At 44.0% G+C, this 26583-nt stretch overlaps 1 protein-coding gene across 1 annotated transcript in view; it reads right to left on the reverse strand.

Moving 5' to 3' along the window:
- Positions 1-26583, reverse strand: part of CFAP97D2 (CFAP97 domain containing 2) — a 211647-nt gene that overhangs the window by 143995 nt on the left and 41069 nt on the right. Inside the window, exon 2 of the mRNA XM_069637120.1 lies at positions 9037-9117. Coding sequence (XP_069493221.1) covers positions 9037-9117 — 81 coding nt within the window. The remainder of the gene's footprint in view (positions 1-9036; positions 9118-26583) is intronic.

The raw sequence follows: 26583 nt of genomic DNA on the forward strand, positions 1-26583 counted from the left end.
TTCGAACAGAATCAAAAAGATCATTGGAAAAAACTGGCACCTCCTAGAGAAAAGCGACTCACAGATTGCAAGACCTATCATAGCCTTCAAAAGAAGCAGGAATGTGAAAGAACATGTCACCAGGAACGATGTAAGCAGAAAACCGACCAAACAGAAAACCTTGCCCCAACAATGGGGATTCCAAGAGCTATTAGGGCATGTCCAATGAGGTAAATGCACTTGCTGCCCTTTTACATTTAGGAGCACAGCAGTTGACATCGGGTTAACAACTCCATGGCGACAAAATACCCTGACGAATTGCAACTCTAACATGGTTGTATATGCAATATGGTGCCCATGTAAAACAAATCTATGTGGGCAAAACAGAAAGAAAGATCAAAATTTGAATTGGGGAACACAGGAGTTGCATCAAAAATAAAATCCATAATGCCCCACTAGTAGAGCACTGGATTGAACAGCAACACTCTGTGGATGACCTAAGTTGGACTATCCTATATAAACAAAGGACAGGCCCTGATAGCAACCAGGACAAGAGGAGATTACTGATTAAAGAACAACAACTAATTTTCCTAACCAATAGTATGGCCACAGGACTCAATGAAAAGATCGATTGGTGGGTGTATAAATTGTTAATGGCAGGAATTTTCTGCTTACGGAATCATCGTTGGTGTACTGTACAAAACGTACTCGCGCAGCGAGTGCGCAGTGACATGGTTTGCGTGGTTGCGGCGGGGATGGATGGTCTTGGTGTTGCGCCCCGGCCGGTCGGTTGCAGGCTGTGCTGTGCAGGGCGTGATTGTGGGAGTGCCCTGCCGAGTGTGGACGGCTGGTGATTGGAAGATGACCAACTGGCTGAGAGCACGTACGCGGAAGAAAGGAATGCGCTGAGAAATGCGCATGTGCAAGAGTGGAACACAAGCGTATAGAAAGACAGGGTATGCGCGAGAGACCGAAGACTTTCCGGAAGCAGCCCGTGTGAGAGGTAGTAGACGGTGGGAGAGTGAGGAGGCGAACCGAACGGAAGGGAGTGGAACCTAGACCTCTATTGAAAAAGGTGAGAAACATTATGGCTGAACCAGTCCGCACAGCCTTGATAAGCTATCTTGCTCTTTCACACAAGGAGTAGATGGGTGGACTAATACGGGGCAAGGGAAGGGGAGAAATCCTTCATTACAGAAACCCATGTTACCGTAAAGGTTAACAGACACGCAATGGGCTACACGCCGAGTGACGCTAACCGCTTATAGACATAGACAACAGCAGGTACGTGGGAGTTGACAATATTTCTTTTTATCTTCTCTCCCCTGCTGTATAGAGATTCGTTGTTAGGTAAACAAACTCCACGAGGGGGAATCTATCCCAGCACCCATAATAGGTGCTGGCACATGTTATAAAGCCGTGTGTCCCCATAGTACGTCCGGTCAAGAAAGAAAAACAGCAACAACGACATATGTTATTTACCACATGAATATTAAACCAATTAGCCCCTCCTTGTTTGAAGGTGGTGTAAAGCAGTTAGGTAGTAGATGATGGGATGTGTGGATTGATTTCCCCTTAGTGACTCACGGGCGTACTGAGTTTGGAGCAGCACGAGTGAGAATAGGAAAGTGACGACATCTAGACAGCCGCCTGGCAAAAGAAAGTTTCAAGAAACTGAGTAAGCGGCTAAATTCTCAAATGCACCTTTAACATAGGAAAACCTGTGAAAACTTTTCTAATGGGCTTTTCTTCTGTCTCCACATTCCTTTTCCTTTGAACTTTGGCAGCAACCAGCGACACCTTTCCTGAAAAGAGCTTTTGGTTCCACCCCCTGACGCCAAAGACTCTACATAGAGACTCTGCACATACGAAATTTCCACTATTTCCAATGGTGAGTGAACTTGATTTGTGCGCCCTAATGAATAGGAGATAACAATAGAAGCACGGGCAGTGCTAGAGTGAAACATCTTGTTAGCTTAGAGACAGGTACCAATGATCGTTGAAGAATAGCAACTGTACTGGATGCAGGGGAATTTGCCCCACTGCTGAAAAGAGCTGATGAGACTTGGTGTTAAGATATCTGTGACTTGTGTACAGTTGTCAGATATTGGAGCAGCGTTAACGGGTTATTGATATTCCTGTTTCATGTTGATTGCTTTCTGATAGGTGGAGATTCTCTTCTGGGTCACTCGATACAAAGGGGAATAAAACCCCACGGAGACAGAACTACACTGCAACTCCAACGAGAACACTGCAAAAGAAATGTTTTTGTTTGTCAAATTTTCTTTGTTTTTAAATATAGAGCTATCTTGGTGGATGTTGCATGTCTTACTAACCCTTCACATAAGCCCCTGAAGAATTTCCCAGTATTCAACACGAGACACCAAGTGCGGAAAGAAACATGTCAGGCACAGTTTGTGGTGCTGAAATAAAATTGGATAGTGAATGAAGACAGAATGAATGGAATGTGATTGAGTGAGTTGTGTTTTTATGAGGTATGGCCCAGTGCAACTAATAGCACGACACAAGACACTTATATGGACAAGTATCTATACTAATATACTTACCTGTTGAAGGGCGCTAACACATGCAGACAGAATAAGATAGATGTCTGACGGTTTATAGTCATAATGTGACAACAAAAATGTCGACAGTCAAAATTTCGAAAAAAAAATGTCGAAAAAAAAAATGTCGACTTTTTTTTTCAATGCATTTTTTTTTAAATCGGGGGTTCCCACCCAACCCCCCTTTTTTAAATTTCTTTTAAAATTTTTCCCTTTTTTTTAACTCCCGAACCCCTAAACTAAATATATAATTAAAAAAAACGAAAGTCGACATTTTTTTGTCGACATTTTTGTCTGTCGACATTATTTTTTCGAAATTATGACTGCCCACCGTCTTCTACACTGTGTTGGTAGAAGAAGGTTTATGCACCTTAGCCTTGTGAATTTTTTAAAAGGTAAAAAAATCTTTTTTGCAAATGATAAATAAAATGTGTATTTTTCTATACACTTGCTGTCATGCAATGTTTTTGGAGGACCATAAATGAATGTGGTGGAGTAAGAGAATCCACCGCTATTAGGTTGCAACCTTAGATCACAAGCTTTGTGTTTTGATTTATTAAGGGTTGACCCCTTCGGTTTAAGGGGATGCTTGTGGTCGAGACCCCTTAATCTCTTTTTGTTGGATTAGGCTTCTCTGTTGGCCTAGTCACACTCTGTTTTGGGGGTTGATTCCTGCATAATAACATTCCCCTCTTGCAACCCCATGCCAGATTTTCACATCTACTGCCTGGTATGGCCTCTGTTTATCTCCAACACTTGATTTCTTCAAGCACTAGCCTTAGCCCCAGACAGCAGCACAATGATATTATATGATAGGTTATTTATAACACGCTTAATACCGAGAGATTTCTAAGCGGGAACCCGGGGATCGAACCTGTGTTGCTCCGTGTCGTCATGGATCCAAGGCGAGCAAGTTGCTGCTGAGCTATCCTCTGAGACGAGTACATTCCTGGTGACTCTTACTTTGCCACGAGTGTGCTGCTAAGCCACACCAGTATCTGCTTGAATGTATAATGCTTCTCCAAGCAGAGAGTGGGTGGCAGGTCTCTCGCTTCGGCTGGTGACTCTCTTTGGAAAAGCCTCCCTTCCCTCTCAGACTCGAACCGGACCTCCTTAAGTTCCGAAAATTTCCCTAAACTGTGCTTTTCTCTACCTCTTTCTCTCTATAACCTTCCCACCTAACCACCCCACTGAATGGGACCTTCCCTTCTTTCTTCTAAGCTGCGGCAGTGATAAGAAACCTGAGCAGCTTATCGGCTTTTGAATGGGGCTGGAGACGGGGAGGTGGGGTCACGTGACGAGATTACCCTGGGAAGAGCTACGTGCAGCCAGTGAGAGAGAGGACAGCGCAGGCTCTTTACTGAACACCCACCCTGCTGCCTGATCCCTGCCCTTGTTCTTCCCTGATGGGTACTGCGAGAAATCACGGGAGTGCTAGGAGGCGCCCCTCAGCAACGGCACATCCAACGTGGCACCAGGTGAGCAGCGGTTTCGTCACCGGGGTCTTCCATCGCCGCCATTCTCTTGACCATCCTTCCACTTGGTTCTGCGAATACTGGAAGACTCCTCGTTCCAGCACGCAAGAACAGTGATCTGTTCGACCTTTCCACTGGAGAGTGAACTATATTCACTGATGCCGCACAACCGATACGTCTAGACCTTTTTTCCTGGTTCTACTAAGGTCTCCCTACTCGATACCCAGATATCTGCCCCTTTGGAATGCCGAGGTGGACCCCTGAGCATGCCCCCGGTTGATGCATCATATGTGACTCTGGACATACGCGTGTGTAGTCACACATTGTGCTTACTCCTGCCTCTGCAACAGAAGCCAGCAGCTCGTCTTTTTCACCCTGAGGAAGGCTACATATAGATGCCACCAACTATTGGCATAGCCGAAATGTGTTTTCCGGTGCACGACAACTTCACGGGGGGAATTTATTTCCAAAATACCCTCCAGAGTAGCACTGGACACTCCTTCTTAAAAGATTTGGTATCTTTACACGTTGGCACTCAACAAATTTGAAGACCTGTTCAAATAGATAACAGATCCACAGTCTTGTAAATGACTACAGCCCTGTATGCTTTACATAGAACAATATCCTGACTCCTTTTTTGCCCAACAGGATTTGTCCAACTTATTCTCTAAACACAAATCTGTTACTGTGTAGATGACTGTAATTATTACTTCAGTTTGACTATCTTTTCTTACTACTTGCAATTTTATTTTGATCCAAGAATCTAATTATGTAAATATATATGTATTCTTTGCTTGCACATATCTGTAACTTTTTTGTATGTTTGTTGAACTTTTTTGTCACATGTCTTTGGTTGTTACATTGATGTTCTTATTACTTTTTTCTTAATTTAAATATACTAGAACTGCAAAGCTACCAGAGTCACCTGTATTTTGTCGTTTTCTCTAGTGACCTATATGGCACTGATTCAAATCCTTCTCCATAAGTTTATTACTTTCTCTGTGAATTTATGACAATGAAATGAATATTGGTTTCTATGTGAATTTCCGTCTTTTTTGTTAACAACCACCCCACTGCCGCTGTGACTGGCAGCCTGGACCTTCATGAATCTCACAGGTTCCAGACCCCTGCCCAGTGGACATCAACACTCCCCCACACCCCAGCACTGTCCTTGTAGGCCCCCGCCAGGAGGCTGTACCTCCCACCCTTGGGATGCCTCCACACTAGCACTTGCCAGCGTCCTCCTTCTCTGGCCCCCCTCGGCACTTCCCTACTGGTCTATCACCAGCACTTGCCCATACCTGTTGACTCCCGCCTCCACTATTTCTTGCACTTCCTTTACTGCACTTGAACGTCCAAATGTCACAAGGCCTAGTAGGACCACAAATGTATATTTACTGTTTTCTTTTGCCATTATTATTTACTCCCATGTTCCTTCCCGAACTTGCCTTGTTGCGCTTGGAAACACCATTATGCTGTATAAGCGCCTAACAAATGCTCAATAAATCAAATTAAATGTATCTGAACCCAGAAGGAAGGAACTAAAGTAAAAGAAAACTCTGCACATTCTGCTGCAGTTGTGCCTAATTAAAATAGTACAGATCTCTACAAAAGTTAAGAGAATCCTACTGCCAGCGTCCTTAATGAGTCTTCAGATTGAAAACACGCCCTTAGAGAGGGAGTTGCTTGATTTCAATGAGGGGCTCTGATACTGCAAGCAACTGATACTTCTTTAGTCTGAATAAAACTCTGGCAGATGGGTAGAATGACACATGTTGATCCTTTTTAACAGCATTTCAGAAATTGTTTGGCACATTTAAAAAAGATAAATGTTCTGTTTGTGGCAAGCACAACATTGCCACAAGCTGGATTTTGAAATTACCTTTAGTCAGAATTGTCCTTGCCTTTTCCCCCTGCCCTGCTTTCAAAATATCAAGACTCATTAGAATGCCTCGCCTCTCTCTCTACTCACATAAGACCCTCAGAAATGATTTCTTCAACCAACTCAAGGAGTGTCAAAGCATTGCTACAGCAAGGGGATTACATGGCGACATTGGACATGAAAGATGCATACTTTCATATTTCAATGTTGCCAGCACACAGAAAGTACCCCAGGTTCATGACAGAGGATACCCACTATCAGTTCAAGGTTCTCCCCTTTGCCATAGCCTCAGCCCCAAGGGTGTTCACAAAGGTACTGGCGGTAGTCCATCCCAGTCTACCCCTACCTCGACGACTGGATCATAACAGGGATTCGTACGGAACATGCCAAACAAATACCCAAAAGATGGTGGATCTCCTCTTCAACCTAGTATTCTCCATCAACGAGAAAAAATCCAGTCTGGCCCCCAGCCAGACCAAACAGTTTCTCGGGCTCTAATTAGGACACAGAATGGCCTTGTCTTCCACTCCAATGAGAGTGTCCAAAACATGCTGTTCCAGATCCCTCACTATGTAGCCAGTCAAACGGTGACCGTACGCAAGGCCATGCGACTGATAGAGATGATGGCTTCCTACATCTACCTAGTTCCTCCCGCTCGTTTGCGCATGCACCCCATGCAAGAGTGGCTCTCGAGCCAATGGTGTCAGGCCAGCGGCCAGTGGGACGATCTAGTGGTTGTCTTGGCAGCCCTTGTTCAGTCTCTGCAGTGGTAGTCCAGGGAAAACCTTCTGCAGGGGAAAACCTTCACCACGCCCGCAGTAGAAGCCACTCTCCCACAGATAACTCTCTGGCGGGGTGGGGAGCTCACCTCCTTCAACAGACGGTGAATGGCGTGGGATCCCCAGCAGTAGCGTCCAATCACATCAACCTGTTGGAACTGCTAGCAGTGTTCAAAGCCCTGAAGGCTTTCCAGACACACCTCCAAGGGAAGACAGTTCTAGTCCTCACCGACAGTACCACGGCCATGTACTACTTAAACAAACAAGGGGGCAGTCCTTCTCTAGGGCTATCCAAACTGTCAAAGAACATCTGATAGTGGGCACTCAAACACAACATGTTCCTCCTCTTACAACATGTCACAGGGGAACTCTTTCTTCTGGATGACGTACTCAGCAGAGACTTCCCCCAACCAGTAGAGCATGAGTGGTGGATAAAAGAGGACATTTTACTCAACGTCTTTGCAGATGGGGCTTCCCAAAGATCGACTTATTCACCACTCTGGAAAACGCCCAATGCCCAGATTACACCTCCAGATACCCACATAACCGCTCCAAGGGGGACGGTCTCTGGATAACATGTTCTGGGAAATGTGTCTACGCTTTTCCCCCAATTCCCCTTCTCAACAGAATAGTGCACAAGATGCACCAGGAACCAGTCACAAATATACTGGTGACCCCTATGTGGGCCTGCCAGCCTTGCTTCTCCCATCTCATGGCAATGTCAGCCTCCCCTGTCTGGAAGCTGCCATGCATGTACAACATGCTGTCTCAAGATCAGGGAGAGACACTACATCCATGAACCCAAACACTCAACTTGGCAGCCTGGCTCCTGAAGTCATAGAGTTTGGGCACCTTCAATTCCCTCAGAGATGCCTGGACATACTCAGAGATGCACGGAACCTACCACCAAACATTGATACTCCCGCAAGTGGAAGCGCTTTGTTATCTGGTGTAATGTCAAGGCCATCAATCCTATAGATTGTTTACCTAAAGATATCGTCCTGTACCTAACTCACCTGTTAGATTCAGTACTGGTTTTCAATTCTCTAAAAGTCCATTTAGCCGCACTTTCAGCATACATCACGTCCCAGAGCAGCGCTTTATGGTGGAAAATTCCTGTAAAAGGCCTTGATGGAGGATGTAAAGAGACTTCATTCCCCTATCTCCAACCCAGCTCCCGGATGGGACCTGAATGTGGTTCTTATCAGACTTATGGGACCTCCATTTGAACCATTGCACAAGGCTAGCCTTAAACCACTCACTACAACACCACCTTCCTGGTGGTGGTCACCTCTGTAAGGAGAGTTAGTGTACTGCAGGCCCTTTCAGTTCAAGACCCATTCATCAAAATTCAAAAAGACAAGGTGGTTTTGTGCACACACCCATGCTTTGCACCCAGTATCTATCTCAAAGTTCCATGTAAACCCATCCGTAGAGCTACCCACCTTTTTCCAAAACCCCACTAACGTGGCAGAAAGAAGACTCCACACACTGGATGTGAGGCAAGCAGTAATTTACTATCTTGAAAAGACAAAGTCACTAAGAATAACAAACCAGTTCTTTGTATCAGTGGCAGCAAGTAGAGAAGGGGACCCTGTCTCTAAGTCAGCTATTTCCAAGTGCATCGTAAACTGCCTCACACTGTGTTACACTCTTGCCAAGCGAGATCTACCTTTCACACCTAGAGCTCACTCGACTTGGGGCACAGGGGCTACCATAGCATTCATTGCAAATGGTTCTCTAGATTACATTTGCAAAGCAGGAACCTGGAGTTCTGTACACACCTTTACACAACAGTACTGCCTAGATACACACTCTAGGTCTGATTCTCAGGTGGGACAAGTGGTGCTAAGACATCTCTTTGCTACTGTTCCTTCACACATTCCACCACCATCTCAGGGTACTGCTCACTAGTCTATGCACATGTGATTCTAAGCAGATCCACAAGGATCAGATGACATGCATTACTCACTGGAATCGCATTTCTGATGATTCTATCTGCTTTGATTCACATGTCCCCCCCACCCCCCTCTTGGAGTAGAAGGAACATACACTTCTTACACCTTCTCTCTTCTGTACTGGCTCACGCAGACTATGAGGCTCCCTCACGGCAGAAAAAAACAACCAGTCAGACCTTAAAATGTGAGGGATTTTGGGTACACTACACGTCACATTAAGGATGGTGTTACAGTCATGCCTATGTTGACATCCCTTTCGATCTTCGAAAGAAAGATGCAATACTCCACGATTACCACTAGATGTCGGACTATATGCTCAGCATGTGGATCTAGGCAGATACAATCATCAGAAATGCGATTACGGTGAACACATTAGAATGAATTGTGTAAAATGTATACCTTCAGTTTCTTCAGCTTCAGATTGAGGTGGCCATAGGTTGGAGGTGCACTTGCGTCCACCATTGGTTTGGCAGTATGGACCTGCAGTGGGCACAAAATAAAATGTTGGAAATTTCATGAAGAACTTTTATATACATGAATATTTTTCATGAAACAAAACATTTGCTCCAAGAGCGCAACACAAATATGCCTTTGTGGTATTTCTCATGGTTGCATTTGTCTAAGGGAATAATTCAGCTTATGAGGTCATTTTTCGTCTACATCTGTCTAAAGATATTCAGTGGTAAATTATGGATTTGTGGACCAGGAGTTCTAAATAGCTCTATAGTGCTGTAACTTCCTCTCACCAAGAGCTACTTGTCTACATTAAGAGTTATTAGAGCTATTACAGCAAAGTCACAAAAGTGTCAATATAGTGAGTTGTACAATTAGTAGGAAGGACCTAAAAGCAAAAGAACACCACAAGCAGGCAAAGGTAAAGGCAGAAAATCTCATTGAAAAACGCTTTGTGAATCAGGAACTATAAAGTTTGTCTCTTTTGTAACCGCAATTCATTTACTTTCTTGCTCTCTCAGAATATTTTCGTCAAGTTTCATCAGGCAATCCTTCTCCTTGTAATCACTCCCTCTGCTGGCTTCAGGATCTTTGCGCCTCATCACGAGTCTGGGAGTAATCCGGCAGTAAATCCACAGAATTACAGCCAAACTCAGTTACCGTTACCGCCACTCGGTCCCTTGGCATGGCCAGGGAATCACATGTGTTGATAAGGCGGTGTAAATCCCCATTTTGTGCAATGCCTAGGACACCATGGACATTTTTGGTGGATTTACTGTGAGCGTTAATACTGCACAGTAATGGCCTCATCACGACTGGGCGGTATCCTGGCAGTAAATCCACCGGGATACCGCCCAATGCAAATTGTGTTACCGCAATTCAGTCCAGAACCAGCAGCACCGGATCTCGAGTTAGGGGTCTGGGGGTTGTATGTCCCCATTGTGTCTGTTGGACCCAATAGGGCATTCTGGATCTCGAGTTAGGGATCTGGGGGTTGTAAGTCCCCATTCCCATTGTCTCTGTTGGACCCAATAGGGCATTCTGGGTGCTATTACAGCAGCAATATTAGCGCCGCGGTAAGAACACCGCAAATGGGCAGAAAAGCTCAAAGCCGGAGGTAAATCTCCAACTTTCCGCCCAAACTTGGGATTGGGCAAAGTGGTAATGTGGTGGGAAATAGCGTTACTGCTGCATTTTTACCGCTCGCCCAACCCCTGATGAGGCCCTAAATCTGCTGTGTTTTGGCAGCAAGATGTAAGATTTACATCCAGCTTTTTGCTGAAGGTAACATTTCAAACTTACTGTGAAACTCATAGTTCATCAGTGTGGTAATGCGGCAATAAAGGGGTGGTAATGGAATTACTTCCACTTTCCCACAATTTTTACCACAAGCCTTACTTGTAATGAGGCCCTCTGTCTTCAAGTTCAGTGTTTCTTCTTTCAGTCACTTTCTCACTTGGCTCTGAACAAACCATGACAAGACAGGTTAATGCACTGGCACCCTCCACCTCCCACACCGTCAAACACACATCCAACCTTGCTAAGCTACAACTGCTCCAAAACAAAGCCCTGAGGGCGGCCCTTAGTATCCACAAATCAGACCACATCTTGGCCACCTCATGAAGTCCACTGGCTTCCCATCAAAGCTTGGATTGACTTTAAACTTCTGACCACAGCTCACTGTTGTATCCATGATGAAGCCCCCACCTACTTAAACCACTGCATCTCCAAGACAAAACATGGTCCCCCACTCCTCCAACCAGCTAACTTTAATGGTCCCACGCTTTAACCTTGCCAGAGAAGGGGGGGCAAGCTTCAGTTTTATTGACCGTCCTTGTGAAACTCTCGACCTGATCATCTAAGAAACAAGCCCTCCTAGCCAACATTTAAAAAACTGTTGAAAACATGGCATTTAATATATTTGATTAACACCTTAACCTGAACTGGCAAGTATGCCTCTTACCTATTCAAGAAAATTATGTTATTCATCTAACGTATATTGCTTTACTGTACAAAGGCTGTGATATCTGTGTGTCAGGGCGTTACATAAATGTCAAAATAAATAAATAAATACAAATAAATCAATAAACCTTTTCTGATCAGACAACATTGGAGTTTCTCCTGCCTTTGTGTCCGTCTATTTCATACTGAACCTCCACTACTCCTTTTTGCTCTGTTCAGCTACCCAACAACTACTAAAAATAGAGCCAAAAAAGGCACTCACACTAGCTCTAATGACTTTGCTCTACAAGCGCTTTGCTTTTCGATACTTAAATTTTACCTCTAACTAATTTGTAATGCGCACCAGGTGACCCGGAGGCTTCAGGGTATGGACAAACAAACAGTAAACACAAAAAGGCCCACCAGGGTTCAGTAATTGAACAGCCAGAGGATACAATCTACAAAGGCATGGTAGCACTATCTAAATAGCAGTCTTCAACTTTTTCCTAAAACATGGCTGTGGATTTCAGTTCTCTCTGATCTGGAGGGTTTGCATTCCAGGCCTTGCGTGCAGCAGCAATAAACACTGTTATTAGTGCGGATAAGGGAGCATTTAGGCCTGTTGCCCCTCAGACGCGTTTCTCCTGAGCTATCGGGCAACATGCTCATCTTGGAAGCAAGACAACGTGGTGGAAAAACAGCGTCAATCCACGGGTCTGCGCTTAGAATCCTCTGGGTAGTAAGCACGTTATAAATAACCAATTACAATTACAATTACAATTTAGGCACCTTGAGCTGATTGGTATTATTAGATCTGAGAGTCCTTACAATGGGTTTACTCAACAGTGCCTCACTCGGATATAACGGACTCAAACCCACCAGGCATTTGTGGGTCATCAGTAATAGAGTAATTCAATCTTTGCCTCAATATGAAGCCAGTGAAGAGCATGGGCCTCATTACGAGGAAGGAGGTAACCATGCCGCTTTTTGCGGCATGGCTACACCCATTCCGGGTACCTTGTCCGGGTTCCCTGAATGGGGAAATACCGGGACATTCCGACCTTGGAGGGCCCGGTATTTCCCCATTCAAGGAACCCGGACCCGGTCCATCCCCATTTGAGCCCCTACAGGGCTCAATGGGAATGCGGAGCATGCTAACAACTGGCCCGTTAATGACGGGCCCGTTGTTAGCATGCTGGACCACTTGCGGGACTCGCTACGGACGTCTGGTAACACCAGACGTCCTTAGCGGGTCCCGTGAGCGGACCTCCTAATGAGGCGGTAGGGGGTTAACGGGACCGGCAGCTCTACCGGCCCCGTTAACCCCCTACTGCCTTCCTCGTAATGAGGCCCCATGTCTTGCATCCGAAATATGGTCTCGCCAATAGAGACCAGTTATGACCCTCGCAGCGCTATTCTGTATGACTTGCAATCTAGCACAGTCCATCTTATTAAAACCTATAAGTAGGCAACTGCAATAATTCATTTTTGAGCATACAATAGCTCTAGCAACAGTCTCACAGTTTATTCAGGGAAATATATGGACGTAGTTGTGCTAGCTAGCCGCCAGAAATTGCCTGTAGTCTGCTCCCAGCGTCATGTTCTCTGTGCCAACAACCATCAATTCAGTTTTTTCTTTGTTTAATGCTAAACCTTTTTCCACCATCCAGACCTGTATCAGTTCGTACACATTGTTAGCACTTTTGACATCTTCCTCATAATTCCCGGACGGTGGGATGATACATTGTGTGTCATCAGCATAGTTTTTAAGTCCAACACCTTTCTCTTCCAGCAGATTGAAGAAGTGGACTGTGAAAATATTATATAAAGAGGGCGACGGACAAGACCCCTGGGTTACCCTGCAGTGCAGCGGTGCCGGCAAAGCCTCTGCAACCTCACTACAAAGTCTACAGAGTCTGTTACTAAGATAAGAGCTGATCCAGAGAGGGGCTTTGTCCGGAAAAATAGGCAGCCACTTCTTTCAATCTGGTGATTAATAATAGATGATCCAGCAGATCAAAGGCTGCAGACAAATCCAACAGCATTAGGAGTGCTGTTTGCCCCTTATCCATGACTTGAAGTAATCTGGTTTTCAGATCCAGCCGTGTGGTTTCTGTGCCATGCCCTTGCCTAAAGCCAGATTGTCGTTTGTTTAAAATATTGTGATTATTCAGATGTTCCAGAATCATATCTCCCATATATCCTACAAGGTCTAAACATGTTAAAAGAAAGGGGCTGTTAGTAACAGGCCTATAATTAGCTGGTACTAGCGGACACAGGCCAGGTTTTATTTTACAAAGGGGTAATCCAGACATTCTTAGGTACATCTGAAACATGGCTTTTCCTAAAGGAGGAGTTTACACATTTTTTAAGAATCCCTCCCAAAGCAGGCACACAAGCATTTATTGTCAGGGCACATATTCCCTTTACAACTCGTAGGTTTAAGATTAGCAATAATCACCAGCTATTTCGGCTTCAGACATAGGTCTGAAGTTAAACTCATGCTCCAAACAATTCTGTATTGAAGTATTATTGGACACTTCTCCCAGTCCTAATGTTTTTTATTGATCTCAATGTTCTGTTTGATACGATACAACTTCCCCCAGCATAGCTTCTTGGATGGAGTACACCATGCTACGTCTTTGATTGGTGCCTCCTGTTTGCTAGGGCATGGATCTTCCAATTCTGAGTTCTTTAGACTCGTGTTGATTAACTTCCTCATATTTCTAGAGGTTATCATGTTTTTTTTAAATTATCCTGGTCTTTATACTTTTCTCACACAGCATAGTCAGATGAATGAAGAAGTGATCAGACCAGGGGGATGGGGATACTGCCACGTCCTATGCATGGCCACCCAGTCTTATGTATTCCCCTTAATTTGGTTTGAGACCTTAACAAGTTGGCAAAAATCCCAAATTACTCGATGAGGCTTCAAGGGCTTTAGCTGAATGATCAATTCCACTACCCAACCAAAGATTGAAATCTCCCAGTACCATAGCCATGGTGTTGGGTTTAATTAGGGGTAGTAATATAAATTACCTGACTTTCAAAGCCAGTGTTAATCTCCTGCTGCCCTAGATTCATAACACCTAAGGCAAGATGCTCCAGAGGCTGCTCTGGTAAGCACTCAGCCCCTTGAGCTACATAATTACATAATTGACAAATGTCTTTGCTAAACCAGATATAAATTGTACTCTTAGAACAATAGGCTTTTTCATGTGCCAATGATAAATTCCCATATTTGGGCCTATTCCAGTTGTCTTTGCAGGTTTATGGTCATAAGACCGAAAAAAAAAATCTTGAAAAGAAAAATCTTGAAAAAAAAGGGCGAAAAAAAAGTCGAAATTTTTTTTAATGATGTTTTTTATTCGAAATGGGGGGGTCCCCCCCCAGCCCCCCTTTTTTGATTTTTTTTTTTTACCATTTCTTTTTAATCCCGGACCCCAAAATAAACATATAATTAAAAAAGAGAAATTCAACTTTTTTTTCGATCTTTTTTTTTCGACCTTATTGTTAGTCGAGATTTTTTTTTCGAGATTTTGACCGACAACCGTCTTTGCACTATGGGTTATTATAAACTGGCTGTGTTATTTCCTCTCACGTTTCTAATACATACCATTTTAAAAAGAACCATCAATGCATTCATTTATTTAAAACAAATATGTATCTTTTGTTCTCTATCAGATCATTTTCTCTGCCTTCAAAACTCACAAATCATGGATGGGATTCAACGCTTCCTTTACGAGCCACAGTATACCAAAGATGAACTGCATGAGAGAGGAAGACAGCAAAACGATGGTGAATCAATTGAAAATTGTATTGTTCTTTGTTCATGCTAAATGATTCCATGTTTGAGAGTCTACAAAATTATTATTCTCAATCACAAGCTACGAACTGCATCGACTTTTTTATAATATATATTTATTTTTATTGTAAGTATAGTGGGGCTGAATTAACTTAAGACTACATTTACTAAGCTAAAAAAAAAAAGGTGTAGCAGGTTGCAGGTGAGAATCTTTAATTAGATGTGTCTGACTACAATAAAGGGCACATGCCTGACTCACCATACTCTGCAGGCATCATACTCATCCCAGTACCAGAGTGGTCAAATGAAAGTGTAGTGTCCATTCCTCTTAGCCTCCTCTTCTTCGTCCCAGAACCTTTACAGGTTGAATAGGGAAAAGTGATGGAAGAGGTCTCACAATAACCCATAAAGGTCGGGGGAGGGGTTGGTTGATCACAATTGGGGAAAGCGGGATACCATGTCTCGCTTGTTTTATTCTTACCTCTTCTCTTCGTTACCCTTCTTTTAGTGCTTCTAGGGTAATACCATATTTGGGCAATGTCTGGGTCAGTGGAACAGGGATAGCAAGACCCCAGAACCATCTCTGAGATATCGTGTTCTCCCTGAAATGGAAATGTGGAAAGCCGCCTTTCACCTGAGGACATCTCTTTCCCATTCCCAAAGGACCCACCACCCAGGTGATCCTCCCTCGCTTCTCCACGCCCAGGGTCGGGATCCAAGAGTGATGGCCTTTCCCTGGTCACCTGAGAAGAGGACCCAAGGGGAATATGTGTGAGGGCACCCTCAGGTTTCTCACACTTAGTAAGACTTTAAGACCTTTCATACATATAATTGGTTTGAAATTTCATATATTCATTACTATTAATACAATGTTAAAACAGATTTATAGTAAACAAAAATAAATAGAAAAAAAAGAAACAGAACCAGACATCTTATGTCACCCAATCAATTTAAAATAGGAATCCACCATAGTGAAAAACGAACAATGAAATTCTAAGTGGCTAAGGCATTATTTACATTCCAAATTATATCACGTTTGTCTTTGTTTAAATTGTTTTGCTCATGATCATATCATAATTTAAAGTATTGGACTGTGATCTCCTTTACACTAAAAAGTATGTTTTTTAATTCCTACGTATGCCTTATTTTTTTGAGGATATGCCAAACAAGATAAATTCAAATATCCCATTGATTCAACAAAACTATTTCTCTATCTTTTCACAGGTGCTACAGGCTTGTGACCTATAGAGCGTTTACCTGGTGGATTCATGAAAGACTGGAATTCCACATTAGCCGTGTGTAAGGGTGCAGAAGTTTGAGTCTTGACACAGTTGTAGTAAATTGGTTGGTATAAGCGTTTATTTACAATAATGAAGGAAAAAGAAAAACCTATCCTGCCCTACTCTGTATGAGGGCATGCCCTACCTCAACAGAAATACTAAGGACCCAGTCAGGATATCCATAAAGTAAAGTGTCCACCATCCTGTGTCTAAACCTATTTCTGTCCCTTAGGCTTTCAATATAATTAAAGAAAACTAGATGTCGCATTAATCGAGAAGGAGGTCCCTCTCATTCTGAATGTAGACTCCAAAGCACAGTTCTTGTGAAATAATATATAGGGAACTGTTCTTTGTTTGAATGTTCAAACCAACTTAAAGAAAACACAGTTCCTCTTCCTTGGCTCTTGCTTCCACTTGTAACCAAAATACAGTTCTCCAAACCTTCTGGAGGAATCATCTTCCTTTTTCTGTGAAACAAAATAAATTAACCTTTCCAGTCTTCTATCAGGCCTGGTTCACTAACCTGCCTGACCTGACCGTAGACTTTCCCAGTTGCGTATCAAATAAGGTTCTCTAACCTGCCTGACTTGATTCCATAGCTTTTGAGCTCCAAAGATGTCTGCTCTTTCACTGGTTTCCAGTTTTATCTTTTTATGTCTTCTCAGGGCCTCGTAGACTGCTTCTGGGCACCAGCCCTCAGGTTATATGAATCTTTGCTTTGATATGGGTATTCTCCCCTTATATAGTTTGCTGTTGGCCTTTGCCTGTGTCCATACTGCTTTATGTAGTGTCCAGTTAGAAAGACCGGGTATTTTCTCCTGCTAGGTACTAAACCACATAGGCTGATTCTCAATCTGTGTGCCAGTGTACACGATTCTTCTGCTATCCCCCTGTGCTCTGCGGGATAGATTTACGTGGTTTACAAAGTTTGTGTCAAATTGAGAAATTCCTCTTTAATCCCCTGGTACTCTGTGCAATATATTCAGAAGGCTTTTCAGTGCATTCCGCTCCCTCAGTGCCCCAACAACCAGGCCGACATTTCCCCTACCTTTGTAAAGTTTCAGGGTAGTCTCCAATATCTTCGGGAGGTGGAGCAGAGCTTCTCTGTTGCTGTCGCACTCTGTGTTCTCTTACATGTCTCCAGCCGTGTTTTTGTTCTTGGTTTGCTTTCACCGGTTTGGCTCCCTTTCTGCCACCGGTTTCCAGCCTTCGGGTCGCCTGCCACGGAACAAGTGTCTCGTTCTTTGCTGGTCCTAGACTGGTTCGACGGACCATTGAGTCCTTCTTTCCTTTTTATGATTGGACTTGCCTCTTGACAATTGTACCATGTGTGTTGGTTCTGATGTGAGCTTTTGCCTCCTTGTTCTCTCTCGTTCGTCTCAGTGACATTTAAGTTTGGGTAAATCTCCCTCTTCCTCGTCCCAGTATTGTAAATGAGACTTTCTATTCTAGTATAACATAAAGAGGTATGAGGGACCAGAGCGGCCTGAGTGGGGGATAAGCAGAGTGTGTATGCAAAAGGGGTAAGTGAATACCACGTTCTCCCAGGGCCATCGTCAGCGGTCATATGAAAGATTTCCCTCTCCATGAGATCCACCCATTAAATGTCACCCCCAGGGGGACTATTGGGTAGTGGCCTCACCTCCCTGGTCTCATGGAAAGGGGCTTCCCACATAGAAGCAGTGACAATATCCAGGGATTCGTCACACATGTCATACTTGCTTGTGTCGTTTGAGCCATCCGCAAACAATTTCCCAGTGCCTACGGACAATGCACTGGATTTATACAGCAGGTACCACTGCCGGACCACTATAACTTGTAGTTTGTGTATATATTCAAACATTTTTAAAAATGCAGTTTTTAATAAAATGTTATTTTCAATAAAAAATATGTTTCAGATTTTAGTTTTTACTAATGACTTTCAAATTGTTCTCTTGTTCCCCAACAACATACAAGACATAACCCCTAAAGTCACAATACAAAAAACTCAGTACCTGCATTTTTACTTGCTTTTCTTATTCTTCTTATTTCTTGACATGTTACCTTTTTTTATCAAGTACTCTAAATGTCATTCAATTGCATTGATGAATGCACAAGTCTTTTATTAAATGTTACCAAACCTTACACTTTGAAAGTTGTAGAAAATAAAAGTGATTGTGAAAAACCAGAGGGTGTTTCATAACCTAATCCCCCTGGATCCCTTAATCAGGTGGTCAGGGAAAGGCCATCACTTTTGGATCCCGACCCTGGGGGTGGACACGCGAGGGAGGATCTTCTGGGTTGGGGGTCCTTGGGCAGTGGGGGACAAACACCCAATGGCGAGACATGGTATACCCCTTTTTCTACAACCCATCTAACCCCTATCACTGTTTATTTTGTGGAATACTATAACTCCCATAATTCCTCCCTCCTTTGTTTTGACAAAAGTACTGCATCAAGGAAGATGAGGAATGAGGTCAGAAGGATTACCTCCCCTGACTTGCATTGGTCGTGTCCCTGTAATGAGGCCAGGCAGAGTCAGGCATGTAGCTCTAATAATGTACACCTGCCACTTAGACTCCCTGTGAAAACAAAAGGTGGCGTGCACAAGCCCACTTTGAGCGAGACTGATGCAAACATGGCTGTGGGAGTTGGAAGGCCAACGGGCTGATCAACAATTGAGAGGATCGGGAATAAGCTAGATGAGATTGCACGCTTTCAGGAAGCCGTAAGTGTTCAAAAAGCAGAGCCGTGTGAGCGGAGGAAGGAAACCTTCAAGGTGCCAGGAAACAACCTGCGACCCTCTCGGGTGAACGGCAGAGTTGGGGGGGAGCAGAGGAGGCACTGGTAACGGCCTTGAAGTGCGAGGAAAAGACAAAGACTAGTCATTTAGCACAACAGGTGAGTTATCGAGAGCAACAAAAATCTGGTTGGTGTTAAAGAGAAAATTACTGTGATTTGAAAGGTGAAGGTTGCGCGTGTGCCGATAAAATGTGAATGAAGAGGACAATTTTTAAAGGGATAGGAAAAAAAGTAGCAGAGTGGTCCTGCACAAGGAAGGCACACATTTGAAAGTCTCTGTGACATGTTATGAACTTTGTTTTGAAACATATTACAAGCGGAGATCAAACGAAAGAAAGTTTAGTACGAGAAAAATGAAATATCTGAATTGTGAAATATACCAAGAGGGCAAAATTCGACTATAAGAACTTTTGAAAAGGCCAAGAAGGCAAGTGAAAGAGAATAAGAACTACAATTACCAGGAGGATTTGATGCTGCAAGAAAAGATTGTGAATTGAAGGAATGTGAAAAGAGAGGTCGAAGTGGTCTGCAGAGATCTACGTAAATTCCTTGCAGTTTTAAAAGTCTTTGACAGTGAAAGATATATTGGATTAAACGTGGGGAAGGGAACCCCCACGAAAAGACAGGCTCGAGCCCGGCAGTGGGAAGCCTGTGCAGAACTATAAGAAGTTGTGTGATAAGTGAACCAAGACATGCTAGGGCCTGTGCAGATCTTTGAGAAATGTATAGCATATGAACTAAGTATTGATGGGGCGGCTGAAGCCTAAGGAAGTGATTGAACACCAAGAGTTAAAAGCCTGAGATTGAAGTGTGTACCAGTAAGCCAAAGTGTACAAGACTCATAGAACTGTGCCATTCACCTAGCCTTGGTTTATTTATTTATTAGAATTCTTGTTTGTTTAGTGCGCCACATGCCCGCAGGCCTCAGGGCGCACACATATAACACAAAACGAGGAGAAGAAGCAACGTGATATGGCACATGTGGAAATAGATCAAATTGTCATGGGGGAGTCGGGAGGAGTAGCACAGACAAACTAATCAGGGGATTGATTGAATAACATTATCTTTAGTCCCTTTTTAAAGTACAGGGTCGAAGAAATAGACCAATGGGCCAGCGGCAGGGAATTACAGGCAGTTGGGCCACGCACATCAAAGCTCAATCCACCCACCGAAACCAGTCTAAACCTTGGCTGCACAAGTTTGAGCTGATTCTCACATCTCAGAGAGCGAGTAGGGGTGTAACGCTTGAGACGGGCTGAATGATATTGGGGTGCTGTATCTAGCAGACACTTGTGTGCCAACGTGAGGATCTTATGAGTCACTCTGTGTTTTACCGGCAACCAGTGCCGTTTTCATCTCGCTTGTGTGATATGTGCGCATTCAGCCAACCCTGTAACCACAGCACCATTCTGGGTGACTTGAAGAGAAGACAGAGCAGACTGAGTGTAGCCACTCAGAAGGCTATTGCAATAATCAAGTCTTGAATTTATGAGGACCGTAGCCAGAATGGCGACATTCTCCGTTGACACATATGGTTGGATGTTACTAAGCAACTTATTGACGAGGCCACAAGAACTACGTATCTGAGCCACGTGATGCCTCATGGTTAGTTCGGAATCAAACGTGGCGCCCAGGGTTTTTCACTTTCTTAGCCACCGGTATAACAACATTCAAAATGGTGAAGCTAAGATATTCCGGTGGAAAGGTTTTGAGTTTGGGATCAGACTCCCCAATAAGAAGCTCTGTTTTAGTGGCATTAAGAGCCAGCGTGTTAACGGCCATCCACTCATGGATTAGAGCATATATCTTGTTCAATTTGGCAGAATACGTGGCATATTGTCCTGAAATTTTTATGACAACCTGAGTGTCATCTGCATAATTAGCATACTGAACACCCAGGCTGTCCAACAATACCAAGAATGGTAGAATGTAAACATTAAAAAGAGATGGGGGAAATACAAGAGCCTTGAGGCCCCCCACAGGTGATGAAAGAGGGCACGGAATGGGCATAGCTGCTGACAACTCTAGCCTGTCGTGGCCCCAAAAAAGAGGAGATCCATGAAGTGGCTAAGCTGGAGCAACCAACCACGGATTGGAGATGTTCAACTAAGAGGGCATGGTCCACAAGATCAAAAGCTGATGAAAGTTCAAGAGGCATCAGCATGGCCTAGTGGCCTTGAGCCACAATATTAAGGAGGTTAGCTTTGAGATTAAGAAGGGCCATCTCAGTACCGTGGCAGGCTTTGAAACTCGACTGATGTGTGACCAGGATGTTATTCTGCTCGAGAAAGTCCTGGAATTATATGTATGCCGCTTTGTCCAATATCTTTAGAATAAAGAGGACGTTAGTGGTAGGGCGATACCTACCTGTTGCAAAGGGATCTAGATTTGCCTTCTTAAGAAGTGGAGAGATCCATACATTCTTGAGAAAACCAAGAACAGATCCTTCCGAGAAGGATAGATTGACAGGTTTTGTGACTCAAGTGCACAATATGTCGAGACACTTAATGAAGAGGCTGGATGGACAGACATGCCCTGGACACAAAGTTGGTTACATTTGCGAGACCAACTGAGCAATACTGTGTACAATACTGAGTTCAGTACAGGGAGAAAAAGAAAAGATTGGTGGCACAGAAGTGGTTGAGGGGGGCAATTCTGCAGGACCTTCGAGTGAGTCACTGGGGTTAAGAGAATTCCTTAACACAAGGCTGTCATTTTGATGCTCAACAACTTTATTAATAAAGGCGTTGTGAATCGATTGACATAAGTCATCATTTTTGACAGGACCAGGCACCGGACAGGGATTGGTCATGAATTCATTAAGTAGCGCAAAAAGGTTTATTGAGAGACTTTTATTTTTGATTCACTATTTTCTTTTTTGTATTCCCTTAACACGGTTCTTATCTTGAGAAGGAGGGCAAGGTTAGGTTTTCTTAGATTAGGCCTTTTTATTTTGACCATACTGACTTGGACGTATTTATTATTGTTTAATGGTCGGGTTTACTCCCATTTTAGAATTAGGGCAAGTTAGGAGTTTCACCATCCCAACCAAATTCATAAATAAATGTTTTTAAACTTGTAGTCATTTTGTCTGTGTCCACTGCTTGATACCATGCCTTCCTCACGTAATGGATACTACGATGACAAGTGAATGAAAGGGTTTGTCCAAGTCACCAACCCATGCCAATAATACATATTCATCTACTAATAAAAATGGTATCCTATACCAGCAAGATCAACAAATGTTATTGGGACTTACTTGAATATGTGGCCAATATTAATGAGACTCGATGATAATCTAGCCAAACAGTTCCCCCTTATCAATGCACTGTTATCAGTTTCTCAAAGCCTTTTCATTTGGGTTATGTTTTGGACCAGCAAGTTCATTTGTGCTGAACTGTGTCTATTCAATTTAAATTTAACCTGATTTTCCTAAAATAAGTACAATTTTGATGATTGCCCAATCTAGTAACTTTATTATAACTAAGTAGCCCATAGTCTTGTATTTTTCCTGTGGGTCTGAAAAGCTGCGCGTTTAATGGCGGAACACTACCAGGCTTAGAGACTTTGAAAGAGGCCCTGAAAAAGCTCATATATTTTAACTCAAATTTGTAGTAAAGAAAGGCAGAAAACTACCCACATGAACAACAATTATCTATGGGTCACATACGCCCACCTGTACTATGTAAGGGTGCAGAAGGAGGAGACTGACACACAGGTGGCATGGTGATTACTATAGACGTATAAAGAGAAAACCTAACTGTCCCTATCTCTATGAGTTTCCCAACCTCAACTAAAGTTCTAATGGATATGTTAGAATGTCCTTGTAACTAAGTCCACTGTCATTGGTCAAAACTTTAACTCTGTCCATTACACTTAGGTTGCATCAATGTTCTTCTCCTGGACGAGGTAACTCCATTCTGGTTGCAAGTCCTTAACCAGGAGGAATGACTCCTTTCCCTGGCCAAAAGTGTCCACCAAATACTGTCAAGTTCCAATGGTTCTCTCCAGGAAGAATACCTCCCTTCTCCTGGTAAAATATCCTCATATATATACTCCAATGCTCTAACACTTGGTATCTGAAAGTTCACCACAGATGCCAGGGGGGAATGACTCTCTTTCCCTGGTTGAAGACTTTGTGGTTGGTTTCCTTTTTAGCCAAGAGAATGACTCCCTTCTCTTGGCTCTTTGATCCTTTTCTCATCATGTGTCCACTAAGTCAATGGCCTGGGGGAATGACTCCCTTCCCCTGGCGGCTCCTGTAGACACCCCTATTGAGAAGTATTGGCAGAATGTATCCCTTCTCTTGGCATGTCTTGTTGCAAATAACAGACCTCCAGGGGCACCGTTTCACTTCCCCTGGATCTTTATATATAAAGGTTCCAACTGTGGTTTGGCACACTACCAGGGAGAATGTCTCTGCTTCCCCTGAATCTTTACACATAAATGTTGCAACTGTGGTGAGGGTCCCAGACCCTGGCTTCTCTTCTTTCACCAGGGGTATTCAGTTCACTCTCCTGCCAAGTGCTGCCACAAGGAAGATTACTTGTGGTGTACTCCTGATGTGGGTCCCGGACCCTTGGTTCTCTTCTTTCAGCTGGCCCACTTTGTTTACTCTTTGTCAAGACAAAGATAACTAGTAATAGAATACTGATATGGGTCGCAGACCGTTCCCTTTTTAGTCAGTGGTTGTCCCTTCCCACTGACTTTCTCACTCTTTACATTCGGGTCCCAGCCCCCTTCCCAGGGCTCAGTGACTTCTGTTATGGCACTGGGCCAAGGAAGCGTTCCTCGGATGCAGCACCCTCTCGCTGCCTGCCTCGAATCCCTACTGACCGTCCCGAACGTCCCCGCACCTGTGGCTCCGATCAGGCAATGCTCCGGTTCTTCCAGGATTGGGCACTTCTCTGGTGTGCTCTCTGCTTCTCTGGCTCTCGAGTGGTGTGTGGTTATTGGACCACCTAGCTATGGTCGGGCTGCCGCTCAGCTTGTCAGGACGGGCGGGGAGGTCTTGTCTGGCTCGACCTCCCCTGGGCTTGCACAGCTGCTTGCCGGCGTCCACCGCTCAGCCTGGTTCCTCCTGGGCCGCGCTTCGAAACTCCCGGGTTCGTCGCCGGCTGAAGACTCCTTGTCTTTCTTCCATTTCCTTCTGACAGTGTCGGCTTAGCCCTGGTGCAACTTCAACACCTGAGATTGTCATTTACATATTATTACTTATTCCCCCTATGGCCTTCTCGTCTCAGTACCGGTAGGTGATACTGAGAAAGCACTGCAGTAACAGGTTGCAGTGTCAAGAATAGAGGTGGGGGAAGGAGATATTAGTGTGGGGAGGTGAAAAGAATTGGTGGGTGCCACCTATACCACAGGTGGACGTCCTTATCCCCAGAGGGGGAGTCTCTCCCCATGAGATCCTCCATTTGTGCACCACCCTCAAGGAGACTATCTGTAGCTGCCTCACCACCCTGGCTTCATGTGGAGAGGCTATCCCTTGGGGAGGAGTGACAACATCCAGGGATTAGACACAACTGTTAAATGCGTACAACGGACCCATAGGTAGGAGGGTGGTCGAGCAGTCAATAAGGTATGCGAACATCAGAAAAGCCCTTCAAATGAAGGACTTAATGAGGTAAAATGTTAAAGGTGAACAATAAGAAAGAAAAATAAATAACTGACACGCTTATGCATATCTTGCATATGGCTGACTGTGCAGGTGAAAGTGCACAAAGCGACCAGTCAGCAAGAGGGTTGCCAAGCTTATAATACAGCATGCCAAGATCAGCAATGCCATGTGAATAAAGCAATTGGTAGGTAAAATGCCATGAAAGGAACAGAAGAGCATAGAATATCATCATCCAACCAGGATGTGTTATATAAATGGCATCCCCCACCCCCCGCCACCCACTACACAATTTTCTTTCAACTTAAGGAAGAGGGTGAACAAAGAGAAATCTTGTAAATGGCAACCAAGGTGGATAGCAGGAAAGTTTGATGGCAACTAAGGATACATACATGGTTTGGTAGGGCATCTATGGCACAACAGATTGAGCCACCATTGCCCATCAGGGGAATCTGGCAAGTTTCTATGGTTGCTGTTGTGACACTGAAAGGTACTGGATGTGAAACGGTAGGGAGTGAGGCTATAAATCCTAATCTCACGGGTGGGGCATTATCAGTCCCAGTAAGGCCACCCACAATGTGTGGCGAAGTTACAGGGCGATCCTAGCTGATCAGGAACGATGCCGCAGCTGGCAGCTGCAATGACTACCCTCAGGCCATGAAGTACGAGGTGGTGTGACGGGCACTCTCACCCATAAGGACAGTTGGACTCAACAACTGCAGAGTGGCCTGGGCTATGCGCCATATGGGGTATGGGAGTGAACAGATGGTTCCCGGTGTTAACGAGTACCAGAGGCAGGTATTAACCCAGAAGGACTTTGCTCTGAAGAGAAACCTCATCCGGATGTAAATGCCCAGGAAGGCAATTGTCCGTAAGTAATTAAGACTGGAAGTGACACATGTCCCTGGCTTTAGATGCCCTGGAATGGCAAAGGACCACCCGGAAGTAATGGTTTAAAGCCTGGTTCCTGGGGACACAGGTTGTGCGGGGTTCACCTGCAATATGAGTCTTAGAATAAACTATGGCCTTTTTAATCAATTCATGTTTGGTGTCAGTTATTACATTACCCTCACAGGGGGACCTTGGTAGTTGTTAGGCAAAATTGCATGCAGTACCCTCTGGGACCACCACATACAATTAGAACTACAGGTGTAAGCAAGACCAACCTTTGGTACAAGTCTGTACCACACAGTTTTTGGTAGCGAGCTGAGCAGCCAGGCTTATCTCATGAGTGAATGTGAGCAGTACCAGAAGTTACATAGAGGTCTTTCAATCAGTGGTTCAAGTAGACACTTATAGTCAAGGTTTCTTGGTAAAACACTTATTAATTTATTACACAATCATTTAGAAAACATTTCACTAGAAGGAGGCAACTTAATATATAAACCAATACACTTCAATACAAAACTCTAAGATCTTTGAGACAGTTTGAGCTCCCCTGAAGTAGGAGCAAAATAGCAGTTCAGTTACTTAGAAGTGGGCAAAAGGGACAAGGTAAGTAGAAAAGATCCGATATACTTGTTAGACAGTGCAAATAGTTTCAGTTCACCAGAAGAATTCAATTCAAGTCAATAGGCCTAGGCCAAAGTCAATGGGCTAGTGTTCTGGATAGGACAGAGCAGTTCTGGTATCAAACAGTAAAGTCTTTGCAAAAGTTCTCAGAAGTAGTTTAGGCGAAAAAGAATGATATGTTGGGTCACAAGCTGATTAGGCCTGCAAGTTGGGAAAGTTTCACGAACTTTCACCACGAGAGTGGTGTTCTCTCAATCGGTTTGGCACAGTACCTTAGTATGAAGAAACAAATGCAGCTGAAGTCGATGGCTCCTGGCAGTTCCTGCAGATCTCACTGTTTCTGAGCCTCAGTCGTGGGGACAAGAGGTAGGACACCGGGGGACTCCTGCACTGCACGGGATCATCAAAAAAGCAAAAAAGATGGAATCACTTCAGTTCCAGTAGCTGTAGATTCAAGCACACAAGTGTGTGTCCCTCTCCCTGGTTAATCCTAACCAGTCTTGAGAATGATATCCAGGTGGCTTACGAGTTGATTGGTCCCACAACTCAAAGGAAGA

This window comes from Ambystoma mexicanum, chromosome 7p, assembly GCF_040938575.1.
Source record: "Ambystoma mexicanum isolate Mex_15411 chromosome 7p, UKY_AmexF1_1, whole genome shotgun sequence".
Classification (NCBI taxonomy): Eukaryota; Metazoa; Chordata; class Amphibia; order Caudata; family Ambystomatidae; genus Ambystoma; species Ambystoma mexicanum.